Here is a 20,490-nt window from a genome sequence, read left to right on the forward strand (position 1 = left end):
GGCTGGATAGTTTTGAAAATCCCAGTTTTGGATAGCTATTCTCACTGTTGTTGCTTTATGTGTGTGTGTGTGTGTGTGTGTGTGTGTGTGTGTGGTGCACTCTAATTGAAAATGCTGCCTTTTAAGGAAGGTGCCAGAGCGGTAGGACACACACACACACACACACACACACCCCATTTGACCCCTGGGAGCATTTACCTACTTGTTCCCCCATTAGCTGCTCGGTGGTGCCAGTCAAACTGGCAGGAAAAACCTGTGTCACACATGATGTCATCAAAGTGAGTCACTGCAGGTGAAGTCATTGTCTCCTAGTGTGAGTCCTTCCTGGACCTGCAGGGGGCACCAGCAAGGGCTCAACATAAACACATTTTCTCTCTCACCCTCCTTCTTCTTGAGCTCTCTCTCCCAGCCTCTCTGTCTCTTCCTCCACTTTTTTCTCTGTCTCCCTCATTCTCTCTCTCCCTCCTCCTTCCGCTCTTGTCTGTTGCTCTTTCTCTCTCTCTCTCTCTCTGCGTGATCTCATTTGTGTAATAGGCCCATGTTTTGGGGATTACCCTCCCCTAAGTGCAGTTTGCCTGGGAGCTCCCTCTCCCCTCTCCCCCATCTAACTCTCTCCCCTCTCCCCCATCTAACTCTCTCCTCCCTCTCCCCTCTCCCCCATCTAACTCTCTCCTCCCTCTCCCCTCTCCCCCATCTAACTCTCTCCTCCCTCCCCTCTCCCCCTCTAACTCTCTCCTCCCTCTCCCCTCTCCCCCTCTAACTCTCTCCTCCCTCTCCCCTCTCCCCCCTCTAACTCTCTCCTCCCTCGCCTCTCCCCGTCTAATTCTATCCTCCCTTGCCTCTCCCCCTCTAAAACCCTCCTCCCTCCCCTCTCCCCCTCTAACTCTCTCCTCCCTCCCCTCTCCCCGTCTAATTCTATCCTCCCTTGCCTCTCCCCCTCTAAAACCCTCCTCCCTCCCCTCTCCCCCCTCTAACTCTCTCCTCCCTCTCCCCTCTCCCCCTCTAACTCTCTCCTCCCTCCCCTCTCCCCCTCTAATTCTATCCTCCCTTGCCTCTCCCCCCTCTAAAACCCTCCTCCCTCCCCTCTCCCCCCTCTAACTCGCTCCTCCCTCTCCCCCTCTAACTCTCTCCTCCCTCCCCTCTCCCCGTCTAATTCTATCCTCCCTTGCCTCTCCCCCTCTAAAACCCTCCTCCCTCCCCTCTCCCCCCTCTAACTCTATCCTCCCTCCCCTCCCCTCCCTCTCCCCTCTCCCCCTCTAACTCTCTCCTCCCTCACCTCTCCCCCTCTAAAACCCTCCTCCCTCCCCTCTCCCCCTCTTACTCTCTCCTCCCTCCCCTCTCCTCCAACTCTCCCCTCTCTCCCCTACCCTCCCACTCCCAGTATATTGTTACTGAACAACATTGTATTAGTTTATAATATTTAATATTTACTCTTCTGTCTGCCCCCCCCCCCTTTTTCTTCCAGAAGGATCTGCCATTGCCCCGGAAGAGCAGCAGGTAGTGTACCAATTGGCCATGGGTTTGTCCACCGTCATCTTACTGTGTGTCCAAAATGTCTGCTGCCTGTAGTCTGCAAAAATGGACAAATACCACCATTCCATGAGCATTGAGTGCTGAAGCTTGGTTTCTGCATGCCACTGGTGTGGAAATAACTCCCACAGGCCTGGTAATGTGGGCTGTATTACTAACGCAGACCAGGTATTGTGGGCTGTGTTACTAACACAGGCCTGGTAGTGTGGGCTGTGTTACTAACACAGACCTGGTAGTGTGGGCTGCGTTACAAAAAGTTCGAATGGCTTTTTTCAGTAAAATGAGCAGGTAATTTGGACTTTGTCCTCAATCCATATTGAAATATAGCTCAACATACTGATGAAGTAGTTTGCATCTCTGTAGAAGGTTCTGAACTACATTAGAACATTTGACTAAAGTAGCAGGCAACCAAATGCCTTTAAACTACTAGTGAGGGAATGTGACATCCCTTTAAACTACTGCTGCGTATTGTGGTGTCTGTGGTTTTACACCCTCTTTATTGTTGAAATATAATGAGATCATTTGAAAGTTTCTGAGAGAATAATTTCTTTGTATCATCTATTAAAACTAGAGATCCTCTTAAAATTAAGGATCCAGAGTATCCAGAGCCATGCACATACCACCACATACCCCCTGTATTTCAGTGTATTCCTCTGCCTCGTTTTCCAAATGAGCCAACACCCTATCTGTCTAGGTATGACGCATTTCCTCTCAAGCCTAGAGTAGGGAGCAATTGGGACACAGCAGGAGACTCCAGTCGTTTAATGTTTAAATGCTTTAATGTTCCCACTGCTCTAACATACTCGACCCAGCTAGCCGGCCTGAAGGCGGGAATGGGCCTGCCTGTGTCTGGATCCGCCGCAGTGTTCGGAGCGAGGCTGTCAGGAGCTGTCCATGGTGCTGGAGATTATACATGTCTGACTGAAGACCGGCCTGATGCATTATCTTTGCCTCAGTAAACTTTATTCATTACATTTACATGAAATAAATAATCTAAACACTTTTATTCTGTATGGCAGATGAAGCCAGTTTGTCCTTCACAGATTGTGTTTATTTACTAATATTTGACATTCAGTCCAGGCAAACCAGGTGTTTTTCCTTCTATTATTGGCACTATGCAGGAGCCAACTAACAGCATCTCTGCATGAAAGCATTCACACACACACACACACACACACACACACACACACACACACACACACACACACACACACACCTGTCACTCTAGGCCTACTCTCTGGAGATGCTGGAGGGTTTGTGCAGTGTTATGTGGACAGGCTCGTGCGGTGCAGTATGAGTGCTCGTGGCTTACTGCACATGCTCAGAGTGCTGCACTCAGACGGCAACACAAGGCCACACAGAACCATAGGAGTCAGCTTCAGCACTGCAATTCAGCTTCAGCACTGCAATTCAGCTTCAGCACTGCAATTCAGCTTCAGCTTTCAAATACGGCATCTCTTAGCAGACTACAGGTTCTGGCTGTTACGGTTATCTGAATACCAACATACACACACGCACAAACACGCAACCACATGTACAGGTAAGCATAAACACACACACACAATAACATTTATGTTTAGCTGTCCCTACCCTGAAACTTCTTAACGTTACACTGACATTCATTACCAAAACAACTGCCTCTCAATCTCTGTCTTGCAAACAAACCATGTTATTTTCTATGTGTGCATAGGTGTGTGTGTGTGTGTGTGTGTGTGTGTGTGTGTGTGTATGTATGAGAGAGAGGGAAAGAGAGAGAGATTACAGTGAGTGTCCTATCTTAAACTTTAAAATATCAGTGGCATTTCCAGGTTTGAGGTGTTAAGCGAGATGTGAATTTGTGTGTGTGTTTATGTGGTCTATGTGTATTGTGTGTGTGTGTGTGTATTGTGTGTGTGTGTGTGTGTGTGTTAGTGTTTGCGTGGGCTATGTGCCTATCTATCTTGGTCATAGTAGGGAATAGAGATGATGTCACTTTATAAGCAATATGGCATGGAAAAGAGAAAGTGAGAGAAGGAGGGAGAGAGAGCGAGAAGGAGAGAGGGAGAAAGAAGGAGAGAGGGAGAGAGAACTATCGATTCTTTTTGGAATTAAAAGTCAAAATAACCAATGGGAATTGATCAGCTACGGATGGAACCACACCCAGGAAGCCTGTGGGTATATCTTGCAAAAGCAACATGAACCCCCCCAACTCACTCACCAGCTCACTTTCACTCTATTACTCACTCTCTCACTTTTCTCTCTTTCCTTCTCCCTTTCTTTCCATCTGTTGTTCCCTCTTTCCCTTGAGTCATTCATATTTCCATTACGACTGCCACCGCCGCAAGCGTTGTGCTCTGATAGGCTTTTAGTGACTGGGCCCCCCACACACACACACACACACACACACACACACACACACACACACACACCTCCCTCCCTCTGCCCCTCCCTTCCTCTTTCTCTCTTGCTGTCTTCACTTCCTGGGTTGGCACGTTACCCTTGAGTCTCTCTCTCTCTCTCTCTCTCTCTCTCTCTCTCTCTCCCTCTGTGTTTGCGGATATACTCTGACACTCGCACACACACACTAATACAGACAGCACACACATGCGCGTGTGTGTAGAAACAGAAGCCAGTGTCATGGCGCGGCTGAGCTAGCCTGCTGCTCTCCACGACTCCACACGCACGCGCGTGTGTGTTTTCACACATTCGGCTCCTGCTGTCGCCCTCGTCGCCGTGGGCGTGTGTGCGAGAGAGAGAGAGCTTGAGAGAAAGAGAAAGAGAGAGAGTGGGTCAGCCAGCCTCTTGAGCAACATGTTTCGCCGGACGAAAAGGTAAAGGATGAGAGGAAGAATGGAGAGATTGAATGGATGATAGGAAGAATGGAGAGATTGAACGGATGAGAGGGAGAATGAAAGAATGCACAGTGGGCAGGGTGCAGAAGGTTCTAGAATAACAGTGTTGCTTGTCATTCTTGTGTAGTTTTTTTTTTTTTCATTTTTAATGGGAAAGCACTGTGAGCAGTGAGAGTAGCCGGGGTGAGCATGACGGAGATGACTTGCCTTACTGTTGCTGCTGCTAATGACGAAGAAGAAGAAGATGATGATGATGATGATAAAGATGCACTTGTTGTTTTCTCTGATGTCATCTGGCTCACATTTGTGCTGTCTCATAGTCACTGGTCACTTTTTGCTTATCTTATCACTTTGTGTGTGTGTGTGTGTGTGTGTGTGTGTGTGTGAGAGAGAGAGAGAGAGAGAGAGAGACAGAGAGGGAGAGGGAGCGAGCGATTTCTCTCCTCTTTCACAAACCTTCTACTTAATAGTGAATTTATGTTTTGTGAGTTTATGATTTGTGAGTACGTTTGCATATGAGCAAACAGACACACACACACACACACTCACACACGCACCTGCATATGATGAGACCACAGGGGGGGACACTTTTCATTTGATGCATGCTGGTGTATATGTTGTGTGTGTGTGTGTGTGTGTGTGTGTGTGTGTGCTTGTGTCTCAGTATTCATTTAGGAGTATAAAGTGTGTGTGTGTGTGTGACAGCAGATTAAAGCCTCAGAGAGAGAGAGAACCTTTTCTTTGAACACAGGTCAAATTCTAGTCTGTACAGTGTGTGTTCAAATGACTCTCTCGCTCTCTCACCCTTTCTGTCTCTCTCTTTTACTCTCTTTTTCTTCCTCTACCTATATTTCTCCCTCTCTCTGTCTATCTCTTTCTTTTGCTAGTGTGTGTTCTGTATGTGTGTATGTGTTTGAGAAAGACAGAGAAAAGTGTATGTATGTCTGTGAGAAGAGTGAGAAAGAGAGGGGGAGAGAGAGAGAGAGAGAGAGAGAGAGGGTTATAGTGTTGAATTCACCCACAGATATGCCTGCAACAGCTCCAATGGCCAAATATCTCTCTAATCCCATACCTCGCTCAGACTACACTGTGCTAATATCTCTATCTAATCCCATACCTCGCTCAGACTACACTGTGCTAATATCTCTATCTAATCCCATACCTCGCTCTGAATACACTGCGCTAATATCTGTCTAATCCCATACCTGGCTCAGACTACACTGTGCTAATATCTCTATCTAATCCCATATCTCGCTCAGAATATACTGCACTAATATCTCTATCTAATCCCATACCTCACTCAGACTAGACTGTGCTAATATCTCTATCTAATCCCATACCTCGCTCAGAATACACTGTGCTAATATCTCTCTCTAATCCCATACCTCACTCAGAATATACTGTGCTAATATCTCTCTAATCCATACTGCAGTCAGAATACACTGTGCTAATATATCTCTCTAATCCCATACCTCGCTCAGAATACACTGTGCTAATATCTATCTAATCCCATACCTTGCTCAGAATATACTGTGCTAATATCTCTCTCTAATCCCATACTTTGCTCAAAATACACTGTGCTAATATCTCTCTAATCCCATACTGCGGTCAGAATACACTGTGCTAATATCTATCTAATCCCATACCTTGCTCAGAATATACTGTGCTAATATCTCTCTCTAATCCCATACTTTACTCAGAATACACTGTGCTAATATCTCTCTAATGTGTGCGTGCGTGCGTGTGTGTGTGTGTGTGTGTGTGTGTGTGTGTGTGTGTGTGTGTGTGTGTGTGTGTGTGTGTGTGTGTGAATAAATGTTTAAAGACTGTGAATGTTGTGTTTGATGTTAGGTTTGGTTTTCAATGTGTTTGTGAAGAATATGTTTGATGTTCGGTATGGATGTTTGTGTGGGGGGGAAGGTCTGTCTGTCTGTGTGTGTGTGTGTGTGTGTGTGTGTGTTTGATGTTAATTACTCTGAGTCTGTTTCATTCTTTTCCTCTCTAAGCAGTAAAAAGAAAGCAGGGGAGAAAGGTAAAAGATAGAGAGCGAGAAGTAAAGAGAGAGAGAGGTAAAGGAGAGAGGGAGAGAGAGTGAGGTAGAGAGAGAGGTAGAGGTAGAGAGTGAGGTAGAGAGAGAGAGGTAGAGGTAGAGAGAGGTAGAGGTAGAGAGAGAGAGGTAGAGGTAGAGAGTGAGGTAGAGAGAGAGAGAGAGAGGTAGAGGTAGAGAGTGAGGTAGAGAGAGAGAGAGAGAGAGAGAGGTAAATGAAAGGCAGTGCCTGAGGAAGTGTCTTGGCCTACATTTAAAAACAGCAGTGTGGGGCTGACTGAGTTCACTCTGCTCTAATCTGGCCCCATTTCTCTGCTCTCTCTCTTTCTCTCTCTCTACCTCTCTCTCTCTCTCTCTCTCTCTCTCTCTCTCTCTCTCTCTCTCCCGCTCTCTTTCTGTCTGGCTGGGTGAGAGGTTCTGGATCGACTAGGCAGCTGTGGATTTAGCTCCCTCCTGTCTCCGCTAATTTTGTGTCATAGGCAAACGTACAGAGAGAGAGAGAGGGGAGGGGGGGAATAGAAACAAAATGAAAGAAAGAAGTCTTCTAAGGACGTAGTGAGCTCAGATGTGTCTCTCCCTCTTTCTCTCTCTCTTTGCTCTCATCCTGTTTACATGTCATCTTTAAAACTGCTGTTGGGCTTATAAGGAACCAGTTTTGCTCTTCTTTATCTCCTTAAGCCACACCGCTAACCCCCTTAGCCCCACCCACAAATCACCTCACTATCAGCAGCCACTGAGAAACAACATGGTAAAAACAAGCCTTTGAATTATTACTGCACATTACACATCCTACACAGACACACTGGCAGTCTGCCATGCAACAAGAGCAAAATCCTATAGAAGATATTAAATATGCAGTATGTAAATCCTATAGAAAATATAAAATATGCAGTATGTAAATCCTATAGAAGATATTAAATATGCAGTATGTAAATCTTCTATAACATATTAAATATGCAGTATGTAAATCCTATATAAAATTTTAAATATGCAATATGTAAATCCTCTATAAGATATAAAATATGCAGTATGTAAATCCTATATAATATATTAAATATGCAGCATGTAAATCCTCTAAGATATATGATATGCAGTATGTAAGTCCTATATAAGATATTAAATATGCAGCATGTATATCCTATATAAGATATAAAATATGCAGTATGTAAATCTTCTATAACATATTAAATATGCAGTATGTAAATCCTATATAAAATTTTAAATATGCAATATGTAAATCCTCTATAAGATATAAAATATGCAGTATGTAAATCCTATATAAGATATTAAATATGCAGTATATAAATCCAATATAAGATATTAAATATGCAGTATGTAAATCCTCTATAAGATATAAAATATGCAGTATGTAAATCCTCTAAGATATAAAATATGCAGTATTTGTCTCTTTTGCTGGAGAACTCTATACTGAATGTCTGGGTGTTAAAATACAGAGGGGACGACCTGGGGCTTGTTGGCGTAAGTGGGGATAAATGAGCACAAAGAGTTTTGGCTCTGTAATTGCATTCACCACACCTCTGCCTAGCATCGCAGTCTGACTACAGCAGCTTTCTGCTGACTTCAGGTCAGCTAGGGTCGCGCACACTGTGAGGGGAGGCGTGGGAAGGGCTGGCTTTAAAGCTGAGCTCAGGGCAGGAGGTTAGCAGGTTAGTGGTGGGGGTGCTTGTGCCCTCACACTTAGGTGTTCTCTACATATATTTACATTTACTTTTGCAGGGAGACCATGCAGGGAAATCAACACAGACAACAAGAGGGCTCACATTTTCCCCTCAGTCTTGGGCCTTCTACCACACACACACACACACACACACACACACACACACACACACACACACACACACACACACACACACACACACACGTGTTTATTTCCCTGCACTGTCTCTGCCAGGACTCTGGCTAGATGGTGTTCTTAAACTCTGCACTAGTTGGGCTAGCATAGAAATGTCAAGGCCACCACTTTAGATGTGCTGCATGTAAATGTATTAACACAGCTACTAAAATCACTGGCATGAAGAAATCAATTATTATCACTCGTTTGTCCTTGTGCATAACAGCAGGAGACGCCTGTTGTATCTCTTGCAAGACTGTAGTCAGCTGTACGATGGAGGAACCAGGACAAGGCTTCCTGAGCATTTCCTTCAACACCTTTGGACCATCGGAACTAAGGATTTGTGGTTTCCAGTTGCAAGGCATTTTAACACTAATGGACACTGCATTATTGACCTGTTTCCCTTGCCAGTTGTTGCTATGGCAGCAGTGAAGTTAAGAAACTTAAAAGTAAAAGAACTTATCTATATTATATATATCCCCATGGAATGAATGTTATGATCGAATCATGCACTGGTTTCACTGCCTCGAACTTCCTGTCTTTGCATGGCTCTGTCTGAAACACATATAAAGAACATATTTTTGCATATGAAAACTATGAATACAATTCCTAGAAGAAACTACTACAGTGTAAGTAAAGATGTTAGCTAGTAAAAATGTAAAAATATAGTACACTGTGGGTTCCAAAGAAGCAGGACATTTTTGTACAAAGGTCCTTCATCGGCGTTGTAAGCAAAGTGCTCCTGAAATGGGTTTCACCTCCAAGAGCTCCATGTGCACATATAGTACATGTATATATAACTTTGCAGGATTAGTGATTAATGAAATGCCCTTGAAGTGACTAAGGGTTATTCAAATGCCTTTGGAAACGCAAGCGAGTCCACTGTAATTCCCATCCACCGCCTGGCTGCTGGGACAGAGAAGCCATGCGGATTGTGTCCGCTGGGATTTATGCAAACAGAAGCTCTGGCTTACCGCTCGTCCCACGTGGAGGAAGGACTGTTTGGATGACTGAGCAAATGTGCAAACAGAAGGACAGATAGACATGTGTGGAGGCTGAATTGGATGGATGGATGGACAGGCAGATGGATGGAGGGATCATGAATGGATGGATGGATAAGCAGAGTGATGGATAGGCAGACATGCTTTGGTGAGCTGATTTGATTTTACTGGTGCAGGCCAGGAACCGCACTTTCACAATACACACCCCATGATGTTTGCACACTTTCAGAAATGGACACATGCAGCAGAAATTTGTTTCAATAAAGCATACAGTTGCTGCCATGTGAGCACCATCCAATGTGGAGTCTGATTCTACTGGACATGGGGGGTCTCATTCCACTGGACGTTGATGGATCTCATTCCACTGGACATGGGGCGATCTCATTCTACTGGACATTGGGGTACCTCATTCCACTGGACATTGGGGGATATTCCATTGTGGAGTCTCATTCAACTGGACGTGAGGGTCTCTCATTCTGTGGGCTTGTTTGGCTTCTTCTTGTAACTAACTTGGACGAACAACTGGTTATAACTCTGCCCCTTTGCCTTGCGAGTGCCATCTCTCAAAATGTCAGCAGCACCTAAGATCCAACATCCCTCTCAGATCTTTACTCTAACCATCTCCACTTGCTTTGCTGTCAATATTGGGCTCTGTCCTTATATTCGGTTTGTTATTGACAGGTGTAGGTCAGTGTTGTTCTAGCAAAACGAGGTAAATAACCAATCGAACACACCTCTCAGACAGAGCCACCCTTCAGTTGGTCCTCCTCCTGGGAGCAGTTATTTCCAGCACCCAGAAGCCTTCAGGAGTACCAAATGAATTCAACAAGATAACATGCCAGCTGATGTCTCCACATGGTTCCCATTTTAATAAACAAGCAGCAGGTGATTGGCTACAGATGCTACTCTGTCATTTGCCAATTGACAGTTTGACTGCAGAGGGGAGATGCTGTAATTTAATTGCCAAATCATGGCATCCCCTGACCAGAAGCTGTTAGTTAGCCCAGATGTATACATTTGAGTTACCTAACCTGCTAGTCCACTGGCCTACAGCTTAAAACGCAGCTACGCGTTTTTCGGCAAGTCTTCTTTGTCCAGCAGTAAAAACCCAGCTGACAATGTGATTACCGGCTCACAGCTTATGTAACACCATGGCTTGGACTGCAGTGACAGTTGTTTGCAGCAGAGGTTCTCAATCCAGTGCGACGGGCCCCGGGGCCTGTCCATGTATTCACACGTATCCTAGCGTTAAAGTCAGTAGATATCACAACACAAGCATTTGCAGTTGAAAAACAACATTATTTTTGTGCCTGGGTGCTCATTGCTAATTCTTTCTGAATCATGAATCATGTATTTTTATGTTTGAAAGGCTTAACATGGTACTTGTGAACTGACTGGGCTGGAGTCGCCGGTGTCCTCTTCTCTGCGTTCATATTGCCACGATGCCGAAAGGTTTGTCGCTTCAGAGCTCTGTCGTGCTACTGAACGCACTTTGTGAGTTTGTCAGTGGGCTCACCAGGCTTTTAGGAACGACTGCGGCATGGACGGATTTGGGCAGGTGGTCTGAACTTAGTGGCCGCTTCGCCGCGGCCTGTGCGCCAGGCGCTTGATGGCTAGCCCGAGACTACGCCGGTGTGTTACAGAGACTGACATCAGCCATCCCACTGTTGGGGTCTCCATGGTGATGTGTGAGTGGCAGGGCTGTCTCTGGAGCAGTCTGTTTCATCTGAAGCTTGTAGCCTGTATTCTGAATTAGTAGCGAAGCTAGAACCCTCACTTAGAAGCTAGATCTCACTTAAGTCTTATGTTCCAATGGTCAGTTGTTCTTGTTTATTAGAAGTAAACATTCATCTTAATATATAGCTAATAAGCCAGAACAATTGAGGGTTGGCTACAGTACACTTTACTGTTTTCTTTACTGCATGTTTTTCTTTGTGAACATGGTAATGAAATCCTGTTTCTAATCCTCGTCTCAGCCAGACTGGTTCAGTTCCCTCACAGTGCATTCGGCTCGATTCAGCCAGCCAGTGAGCTGACAATTGACAATTATATACACTGATGTACAGTCAGGTACATTTATGTACAGTTAGGTACATTTATTTTTATAACTAGGGCCATGTTTCCCCAGTTATCCTCGTGAACTCGGTGTGTGTCCTTCAGTGACGGTCAGTTGATCAGCTCTGATGATGTTCTTGGCCTTCACTGATTTGGTGGTGTAATGGCCTGCTGGCTACCATTAGCAACGCATGCCACAGTCTCACACTAGTTCCAGAACAAGTGCCCCATGTGTGCGACACAGCCTAACCCTTGCAGCTCAGGCGCACTGCTCTCGTGGTACCTCTGCTAATACAGCTGAAGTTGATACATGTATAACAGCAAAAATCTGATCCCCATGCACTTTAGCAGACTTCATTTTCAGGCTGAAAATGCCTCCCTGTCACGTCTCTGTAACATGGTTAGAGAGTCCAGAAGTGGCTGTCCAGAAGTGATTACGGTTATTTTTCGGTGTTGAAATGTGTGCACTGTGATTGTGCGTGAAAGGAGGCGTGTGTCTGTGTGTGTTAGACTTTGGGGGGGGTATTGATGTTTGGAGGGGTAGTTAGATGACTCAGGGCTTTTCACACGCCCTTCATGACCCCCCCCCCCCTCACTCCTTTCTTTATTCCGAGCCTTCCAGCAAGCCTTCCACATCTCTCTCCAGCATTTGCGTGCGAGTGTGTGTTAACAGTTTTCTCTCTCCATCAGTTCCACTCAGTTTCTCCTGGATGCAGTGTCTCCTCACCTCGCCCACTCTCCTGCACACCCCTGTCTGTCTGCCAGCCTCATTCTCGCTTTTTGCTTTCTTTTATTTTTAAACTTTGCCTTCCCACTCACTCCTTTCCCAGTTTTTGTTTTTGCTCACATGTTTTGCACCCACCCCAAACTGCGCCTGTCCTCCCACCACTATTGCTTAGCAACAAGGGATCATGTGACTTCCCACAGGGTACCACGCCCATCAACTCTCACTGGCAATGTTGGATGTTCATGCACACAGATACACACAGACAGACACACACACACACACACACACTTCACAAAACCCACAGGCCTGACTGCTACTGTACAACACTTCAAATCATTGTCCAACATGCTATGAAAATAAACTAAGCTAAAGTAATAAGCTAAGATACAGTTTTACTGATATTTTATGACCTCCGGGGCTCTTTTCTTACCCTGAACTCCAAGGCACTGACCAAATTAAACAGCAAACCTCCTGTCTGTCTGAACCTCTAGCAAGCTTTAATATCTCTTGGTTCAATATTGTCTTATACACAGCAGAGTTTGATAGAATATGATAGAACACGGACAGGATGAAGGCAGTCTTTACCCTCGTTATCTCTTAGCCATGCTTCTCACACACACACACACACACACACACACATCTCTTCTGTTCAGATAAAAAGGTGTTAGAGGTGCTGCTTGATGCTGTAAGTAAAAGTGTTAAAGGTGCAGTCCTGTACTGTGTTCATGCACATTTAACACTTTTACTTACAGCACCAAGCAGGAACGGACACAGTACAGGACTGCACCTTGTGCTGTGTCCATTCCTGCTTGGTGCTGTAAGTGTTAAATATGTTAAAGGTGCCGTCCTGCATCTGGAGAGAAGCTAAGCCGGTGCAAATTACAGCACTGGTCATTTTTCACAGGCTGCCACATGATTAACTGTTGACCTCAGTGACAATGACAGCATGCACATGTTGTGTTTTAGTGAAATATGTAGGCTTTAAGGTCATTTGTACATGTGTGTTTGTGTGTTGGGAAAATGACCTTTGAATTGTAGTTGTAGTTGTAGTCTGTTGTGTTGATTTTAAATGTATTATAACCAACAGGAGTGTTAAAGTGCTGTTTTTCATACAGGTGCTGTGTGTGTGTGTGTGTGTGTGTGTGTGTGTGTGTGTGTGTGTGTGTGTGTGTGTGTGTGTGTATGTTTGTGTGTGTATATGTATGTGCGTGTGTGTGTGTGTGTGTGTGTGTGTGTGTGTGTTCACATGCATTCATGTGACTGTGCAGTCTGTCAGACCCAACCTTGATTTATAGTCTAATGTGGATGGAGCTAAGATCCAGCAGAGATTAAGCACACTCACTCACACGCACACACACACACACACACACACACACACACACACACACACACACACACACATACAGGCATGCTCACTCAGGCATGACCGGAAACCATGGAAATGAGATCCAGTGTGAGTCTCCCTACCACCTCTCCAAATGGTGACTGAGTACGAGGGTCAGTCCTGCCCAGCCAGTGCAGCGCTGATTGCTGCAGCGGCGTGAAAACCCACCTGGAGCATCAAAGTCCTGCCTCCTGCTCTTCAGCTCAGACCACGTGTCCCTGTACTCTGCCGTTTGTGGTGTTGTATGCGATGTGTTTCTGTTTACTCTAAAAGCAAAGCGTGCTAGTTCAGTGGTGCAGAAGATCCAAACCGTACTAACATCTACCTAAACAAGCCACAACACCACCGCCAACACCCACGGGCACTTTCAGGATACAGCCTAGCGTTTCATTTTATAGCACTCAACCCTTCGGTTATAGAGTAAGTGTCATGAAGTAATGTCAGTGTAAATGAATGTTAAATAACATATTCATAAATACATATGAATATATTTTTTAAAAATATCTCCTATCTGCATACTGTAGCAATTCTGTTTAGTAATCTTGCAGCATCACCCCTGATCGCGGCTGGAATGGTCTGCTCCGTGTTTATACATAGCCACAGCATGGATAGGGTGTGCTTCGAAGTGTTGAGAGAGAAAAAAAGGAAAACCAAAGTTATCTGAGCGGAGCAGTGAAACGCAGGAGAGAGGGGAACAATTCCTCCCACACTCCTGAAATGAAGGAGTGTTTTCATTCAGAATGGAGTGTTCCCCCAGACTGTATAATGCTAGTGCTAGTGTTGCTATTAGTGATGGGCATTCCCACTCTTGTTACTGAGTCTCATCAGTTTGCTCTGCTCACCCAGGAGAGCCAGAGTGGCTTGTCATTCACTTGCAGTGAGGTTATTTATTTCCCTGAACTTGCCAAAATTTATTTGCGGTATAGCTGAATCATTCTGAGATTTAAAGAAACATTCCAGTATTACTGAAATAGTCAAATCTGAATCTACAGTCAGATGTGGCTATGAGGTTGCACTTCAAGTGAGGGAGTTCTAGGTCCTAATTCTAAATATAAAATAACCCACTCTGCTCTTCGATGCCCCTGTCAATCATTTCGAATAATGACCCGTCTGTAGTACACACAGCCCTGATGGTGAGACACCCCACTGCACAAGTGAGCATGGAACCCCAGGAAGCCCAGCAAGATACATGTGTGTGTTGAGGGTGTGAGGTGGGTGGACACACCTGTCCTACGCTTAGGGCCCCAAAACTATGAAATCTGGCATGGATTACTAGACTTTACTAGTGTTGTACTCTACTAGACTCTACTTGTGTTGTACTCTACTAGTGTTGTAGTGCTGTACTGTTGTAGTTTGGTACTGTTGTACTGTTTACTGCATACTGTTGTAGTGTGATGGTGTTGTACTGTTGTAGTGCTGTAGTGCTGTACTGTTGAAGTGTTGTAATGCTGTACTGTGGTAGTGTTGTAGTGCTGTAATGTGGTAGTGTTGTAGTGCTGTAATGTTGCAGTGTTGTAGTGCTGTACTGTTGAAGTGTTGTAGTGCTGTATTGTTGTGGTATTGTAGTGCTGTGTTGTAGTGCTGTACTGTTGAAGTGTTGTAGTGCTGTATTGTTGTGGTATTGTAGTGCTGTACTGTTGAAGTGTTGTAGTGCTGTATTGTTGTGGTATTGTAGTGCTGTACTGTTGAAGTGTTGTAGTGCTGTATTGTTGTGGTATTGTAGTGCTGTACTGTTGAAGTATTGTAGTGCTGTACTGTTATAGTATTGTAGTGCTGTACTGTTGAAGTGTTGTAGTGCTGTACTGTTGAAGTGTTGTAGTGCTGTATTGTTGTGGTATTGTAGTGCTGTACTGTTGAAGTGTTGTAGTGCTGTATTGTTGTAGTATTGTAGTGCTGTACTGTTGAAGTGTTGTAGTGCTGTACTGTTGTAGTATTGTAGTGCTGTACTGTTGAAGTGTTGTAGTGCTGTACTGTTGAAGTGTTGTAGTGCTGTAGTTGTGGTATTGTAGTGCTGTACTGTTGAAGTGTTGTAGTGCTGTATTGTTGTGGTATTGTAGTGCTGTACTGTTGAAGTGTTGTAGTGCTGTATTGTTGTGGTATTGTAGTGCTGTACTGTTGAAGTGTTGTAGTGCTGTATTGTTGTGGTATTGTAGTGCTGTACTGTTGAAGTGTTGTAGTGCTGTATTGTTGTGGTATTGTAGTGCTGTACTGTTGAAGTGTTGTAGTGCTGTATTGTTGTGGTATTGTAGTGCTGTACTGTTGAAGTGTTGTAGTGCTGTATTGTTGTGGTATTGTAGTGCTGTAGTGTTGTAGTGCTGGACACTAAAACTAGGGCAGTGGTAGCTCAGTAAATGTAAATGTACTGTTGTAGTGCTGTACTGTTGTAAACTCCACGTATGCAGTACAGGTAACAGTCACTGTCATTTCAGTGAGAGTCTTCTGAGTGTCGCATGTGAGTTTTGAGGTGGCAACTCAGTGGTCATTTTAATAATTGCCACTTTCTGATAATGCCAAAGCGAAGGAACCAGAGGAAAGAGAGATGAGTTGATGTTATCAAGATTCAACATCTCTCCATCTCTCAGCAACTCTTTTCCATTGTGCTCTCTCTCTCTCTCTCTCTCTCTCTCTCAGTAGGAGACTTGTGAGGAGGCATTAGTGGGGAATATTCTTCAGGTCCCTCCTGCTATCTGTTGGCTCCGTTGGCCAATCCTAATGCACTCCCTCTAAATATTTCACTGTTGTCAATCTGCACGTGTTGACACGAGGCTGAGTGCATGTGTGCGCGTGCTTGTGCATGCGAACAGACACGGTCGGCAAACCTTGGTGCAGTTTCTGTGTCAGGAAGTGTTGGTTTCCTTTGGTGCGCATGAAAGCTCCACATGATGAGCACAAAAGACAGAAGAGGAGAGGAGGAGAGAAGAGGAGTGACTATGGTAGGATGGGAGTACGTCAAGCTCGGTATCCTGTCAGCAGCACATTTTATTATATCCCCTATGAGGTTTGATTTTGTCTGTTATCTGCCTCCTCTGTGTGCTCTTCCTGTCTACCCCCTTACTCTTTCTTTTTCTGATTCTCCTGCTCCAGCTCGCTTTCCCTTCTTCCCCTCGGTTGGTTTTGCGATTTCCGTGTATCGCATTTTTCATGGGTTGTGTATGTTTGTGTATGTGTCTGTGTGAGTGTGTGTTTGTGCGTGAGTTTGTATGCATGTTAAGAAGTCTTTCAAGCACCTTGAAGGAAATAAATAAATCACATGGGTGCTGCATGTACATCTGGGGTGACATGGACCTGATGCGTGTGTGTGTGTGTGTGTGTCTGTGTGTGTGTGCCCATGTATGTGTGTTTTTGTGCCATTAATATTTAATGTTAGAGGTCAAAAACTAAACAGACCATTGCACAGTTATGTTATGTGGAACTATAACAAGAAGTCATGCATACTGTCATGCAAGGGAAAGCAGTTGTGTGTGTGTGTGTGTGTGTGTGTGTGTGTGTATGTGTGAGTGTGTGTTAGTGTTTGTGTGTGTGTCTTGTGTGTGTGTGTGAGTGTGTTTGTGTGTGTGTGTGTGTGTGTTAGTGTTTGTTTTTGTGTGTGTGTGTGTGTGTGAGTGTGTGTGTGTGTGAGTGTGTGTATGTGTGTTTGTGTGTATGTGTGTTTGTGAGTGTGTGTGTGTGTGTGTGTGTGTGTGTGCGTGTGTGCGTGTATGTGTGTTTGTGTTTGTGTGTATGTGTGTTTGTGTATGTGTTTGTGTGTATGTGTGTGTGCGTGTGTGTGTGTTATTATTATTTTATAACTTCTCTTACTTAAACTGAACACATTCACACAAACTTGGGCTGCAGACATATAATGCAATTCAGCAATGGGGAGAGATTGCATGAGAAGAAAGTGAGAGGGAGAGAGAGAAAACTTGGTCTCCTACATTTTTGAGTTCATGGTATAATTTAACAGTGTAAAATACACATTATTATATTTTCCAAACAGTAATCATGAATCTGACTTAACAAACATTTTTATTTTTATTTTAAAAAAAGTGAAAATATAGTGTAAAAAAGTGAAAAACTGTTTATGTGCTACTGAGACCCAAAACAGTATGCACTTTGTAGCTGATTTAATTAATCATTTAATTAATTGTTTATTCATGTTTTCTCATTATTGGAACTTTTTTTTATCATTATAATTATTGTAAGAACAGTTGTTAATAGTTGAAAAATGGTAATATTAACAGCCTAATTGAGAGAGGAATTACAAAGAAATCTATCTGTCACAGACACACACACACACGCACACACACACACACACACACACACACGCACGCACACACACACACACACACACGCACGCACACACACACACACACACGCACACACACACACACACACACACACACTTACTTATTTCCGGGTTGTTTGTGTGTCACAGCTGTCGCACCAGTAACAGGAAGAGCCTGATACTGACCAGTACTTCCCCCACTCTGCCACGCCCACATTCACCGCTACCTGGACACATAGGTAAACACTGCCAAAACCAACACACGTGTTAATTAATGTCTAATAAATGCCAACACACTACAATAATATAATAAACATGCTGTGCTGCTGTTGGTACTTACTTGCCATCTGTTCTCCCTTTTCTCTAAACAGGAAGTAGTCCACTGGACAGCCCTCGTACCTTCTCTCCCAGTGGCCCCGCCCACTTCTCCTTCGCCTCCTCCAGAAGGTGGGACAGCCTCCACCTTCCCTCTGTATCACTGCTCTGCTCATGACCCCCCCCCCCCGCAAAAATTTGTTCAATATTAGCTCCAAAGACATAATAAATACAATTATCTGTTGTAAAGTATTAATATGACTTCATGTAACTTATTGAGTAAATGATTATTATATAGAAATGTTGTGTATTTGTAGACTTACAGGATTGCTGGATGCATCTGGTTAATGATTGGTGGGGGTTTTTTTAAATGCTACTTAGTGACTTCATTGAGCCACTGTAACCCACATATTATGATAATATTTAGTCATTAGCCATTCGCTGGGCTCAGTAATTTTTAATATGTTTACTGACTGCCCAGTGTCTAAGGGGATGAGTCATTTTGTTTTCCACTGCAGAAGAAAGTATTAATAGAGTGTTACTATGGCAACCATGTTCAAGAACAAGAATTTTTATTTACTTTCTTTAATGATTTAGTCCCACTGTAATTCGGAGGCACTCGCACACATAAGCAACATTTGACTTTTTTGTTTCATTCATCCCTGTGAATTTATTTCTCCTTAATTCATTGCTTTAGAATGAGTCTTTCCCAAAATTAAGCACCACCATATAAAATGCTAGCACATCATATCAATTATTTAGTACAAAGACCGTGAAACTGTGTAATTGAGCTGGTATCAAAATAGCAAGAAGAGAGTTCCAAGGTGCTTTCTTTATTGAGGTCTGCTGTCTGAAAGTTAAAAGTGAACTAAAATATCGTTGGAGGCCAAACGCTGAAGACAGAATTATGCTACAGTTGTCATGGTAGAACAGGGCCCTGTACTGAAGGTTTTTACCTGTGTCCAGATGAGGGGTTCAGCCATGCACTAACCTGAGCTGAAACCTGTGTACATGTATCTATTAGAAACATAGTAGTTGTAGGTGAGACTATAGCCCATCAGCTCCCATGGTATCTCATCAGGGACTGTAGTTAAATTAGTTAAGAGATTTTGGCGATAATCTATAATAACGCAGCACCTTTAATAGACATACAGAAAATAAAAACTGACCAAAGAGGTCAGTGTATGTGTTTGTAATAAAGTTGGTAAAGTGAGTGTAGGCTATATCACACGTTTCCGTGAACGTAAATGAAATTGAAGTCATTTCCAATCTTAAACTGATTGTTTGAATTCTATACGTCTGAGGTATTAAGGTCAATATCCTGTAGAGAAAACGACTGTGACAGATGGCCTGTGCGATCTCCTAACGACAGACTCTGGTGCAGTAGTTATGGACAGTCGCTGTGATACCGTACACGGAAATAAACGGGATTCTGAAGTAACTAGCATAGGTTATATATCTCACCATAGTGTGTGTGTGTGTGTGTGTGTGTGTGTGTGTGTGTGTCGATCGGTAGGTCAGGTCCGCGTAGTTTCCTGTTTGATGCTGTGCTGGCTAATATTGAACTCCACTAGCATAAATCCTAGTAAATCCAGCATGGCTGGTTCTCGTATTATAAAGGTCTTTATACTTTGGAACAAAATTCCACCGTGAAAAGAAAATAGAAATAGACTTATTTAAAGCGACATGTTCGCCAACTAATTCAACCAAACAATGTAGTTAACTAACGTGGCTAAATGAATGAAACTAGTTACTAAACTAGCTAAATCAGATTCCCGTCATGTTGTTTGGTCAAACTGTTTGCCTTTAACTGGGGGAATGTTAAGTGGGAGTTATCAAGTCCCCGTACAGCGGTTCTGGGGTGAATGGCCCCCTCCTTCAGTGGCCAGTTCTGCTGCTGGGGGGCAATCATAAACCCTCCCTACACGCTGGTTTCCAGTACCGGTTGCTTAGCAACCAACGAAGGCGCCGCTAGCCGCGTTACTGGCCCCATTAGCTTTGGTTTCCAGCACCGAGGGCTGAAAATCAGACAGAATGTGTATTCGTCTCATCTCATCTCATCTCATCTCATCTCATCTCATCTCAAGGACTCAGTACTGCAGACTGTAGTCTAGGCGAAATTACTGCAAAGTGCATTTTGGTTGACCCGAATATGTCATCTCTGTAACACGTTTGAATCACCCTATCTTAATCATTTTACATCAGATGAATCAGGTTTATTGATTCCCATAAATCATTTGTGCAAAGGGCGGTCCCCCTTTGTCGAGTAGGTTGTTACCGTCGATAATCAGCGCGTCATGTCTAAGGTTAAAGTTAGTTTATAATCGGATGTACGGGGGTTGAGGTTTAGGATTTGTACATTTAGCGGGGCTATGGGTCCACTCAGCTAACCCGGCCTGTGCTTTGTCCAGGGCCGACGGTCGCCGCTGGTCCCTGGCATCTCTCCCCTCCTCGGGATATGGAACTAACACGCCGAGCTCCACG

General features: G+C 44.1%; 1 protein-coding gene across 5 annotated transcripts in view; it reads left to right on the forward strand.

Annotated features, from left to right (window-relative positions):
- mast1a (microtubule associated serine/threonine kinase 1a) overlaps window positions 1–20,490 on the forward strand; it is a 60,685-nt gene that overhangs the window by 7,826 nt on the left and 32,369 nt on the right. The window contains exons 2-5 of one of the 5 annotated variants that reach the window (XM_027013729.3): window positions 1,469–1,497; window positions 17,842–17,930; window positions 18,063–18,138; window positions 20,418–20,490. In XM_027013729.3, the coding sequence (XP_026869530.2) occupies window positions 1,469–1,497; window positions 17,842–17,930; window positions 18,063–18,138; window positions 20,418–20,490 (267 nt within the window). Of the gene's footprint in view, window positions 1–1,465; window positions 1,498–4,012; window positions 4,341–16,342; window positions 16,426–17,841; window positions 17,931–18,060; window positions 18,139–20,417 lie in introns of those variants that run through there. The other 4 variants (XM_027013728.3, XM_027013731.3, XM_027013730.3 and 1 more) reach the window with 4 other exon arrangements.

This window comes from Electrophorus electricus, chromosome 18 (assembly GCF_041902795.1).
Source record: "Electrophorus electricus isolate QZ-2024a chromosome 18, ASM4190279v1, whole genome shotgun sequence".
Lineage (NCBI taxonomy): Eukaryota > Metazoa > Chordata > Actinopteri > Gymnotiformes > Gymnotidae > Electrophorus > Electrophorus electricus.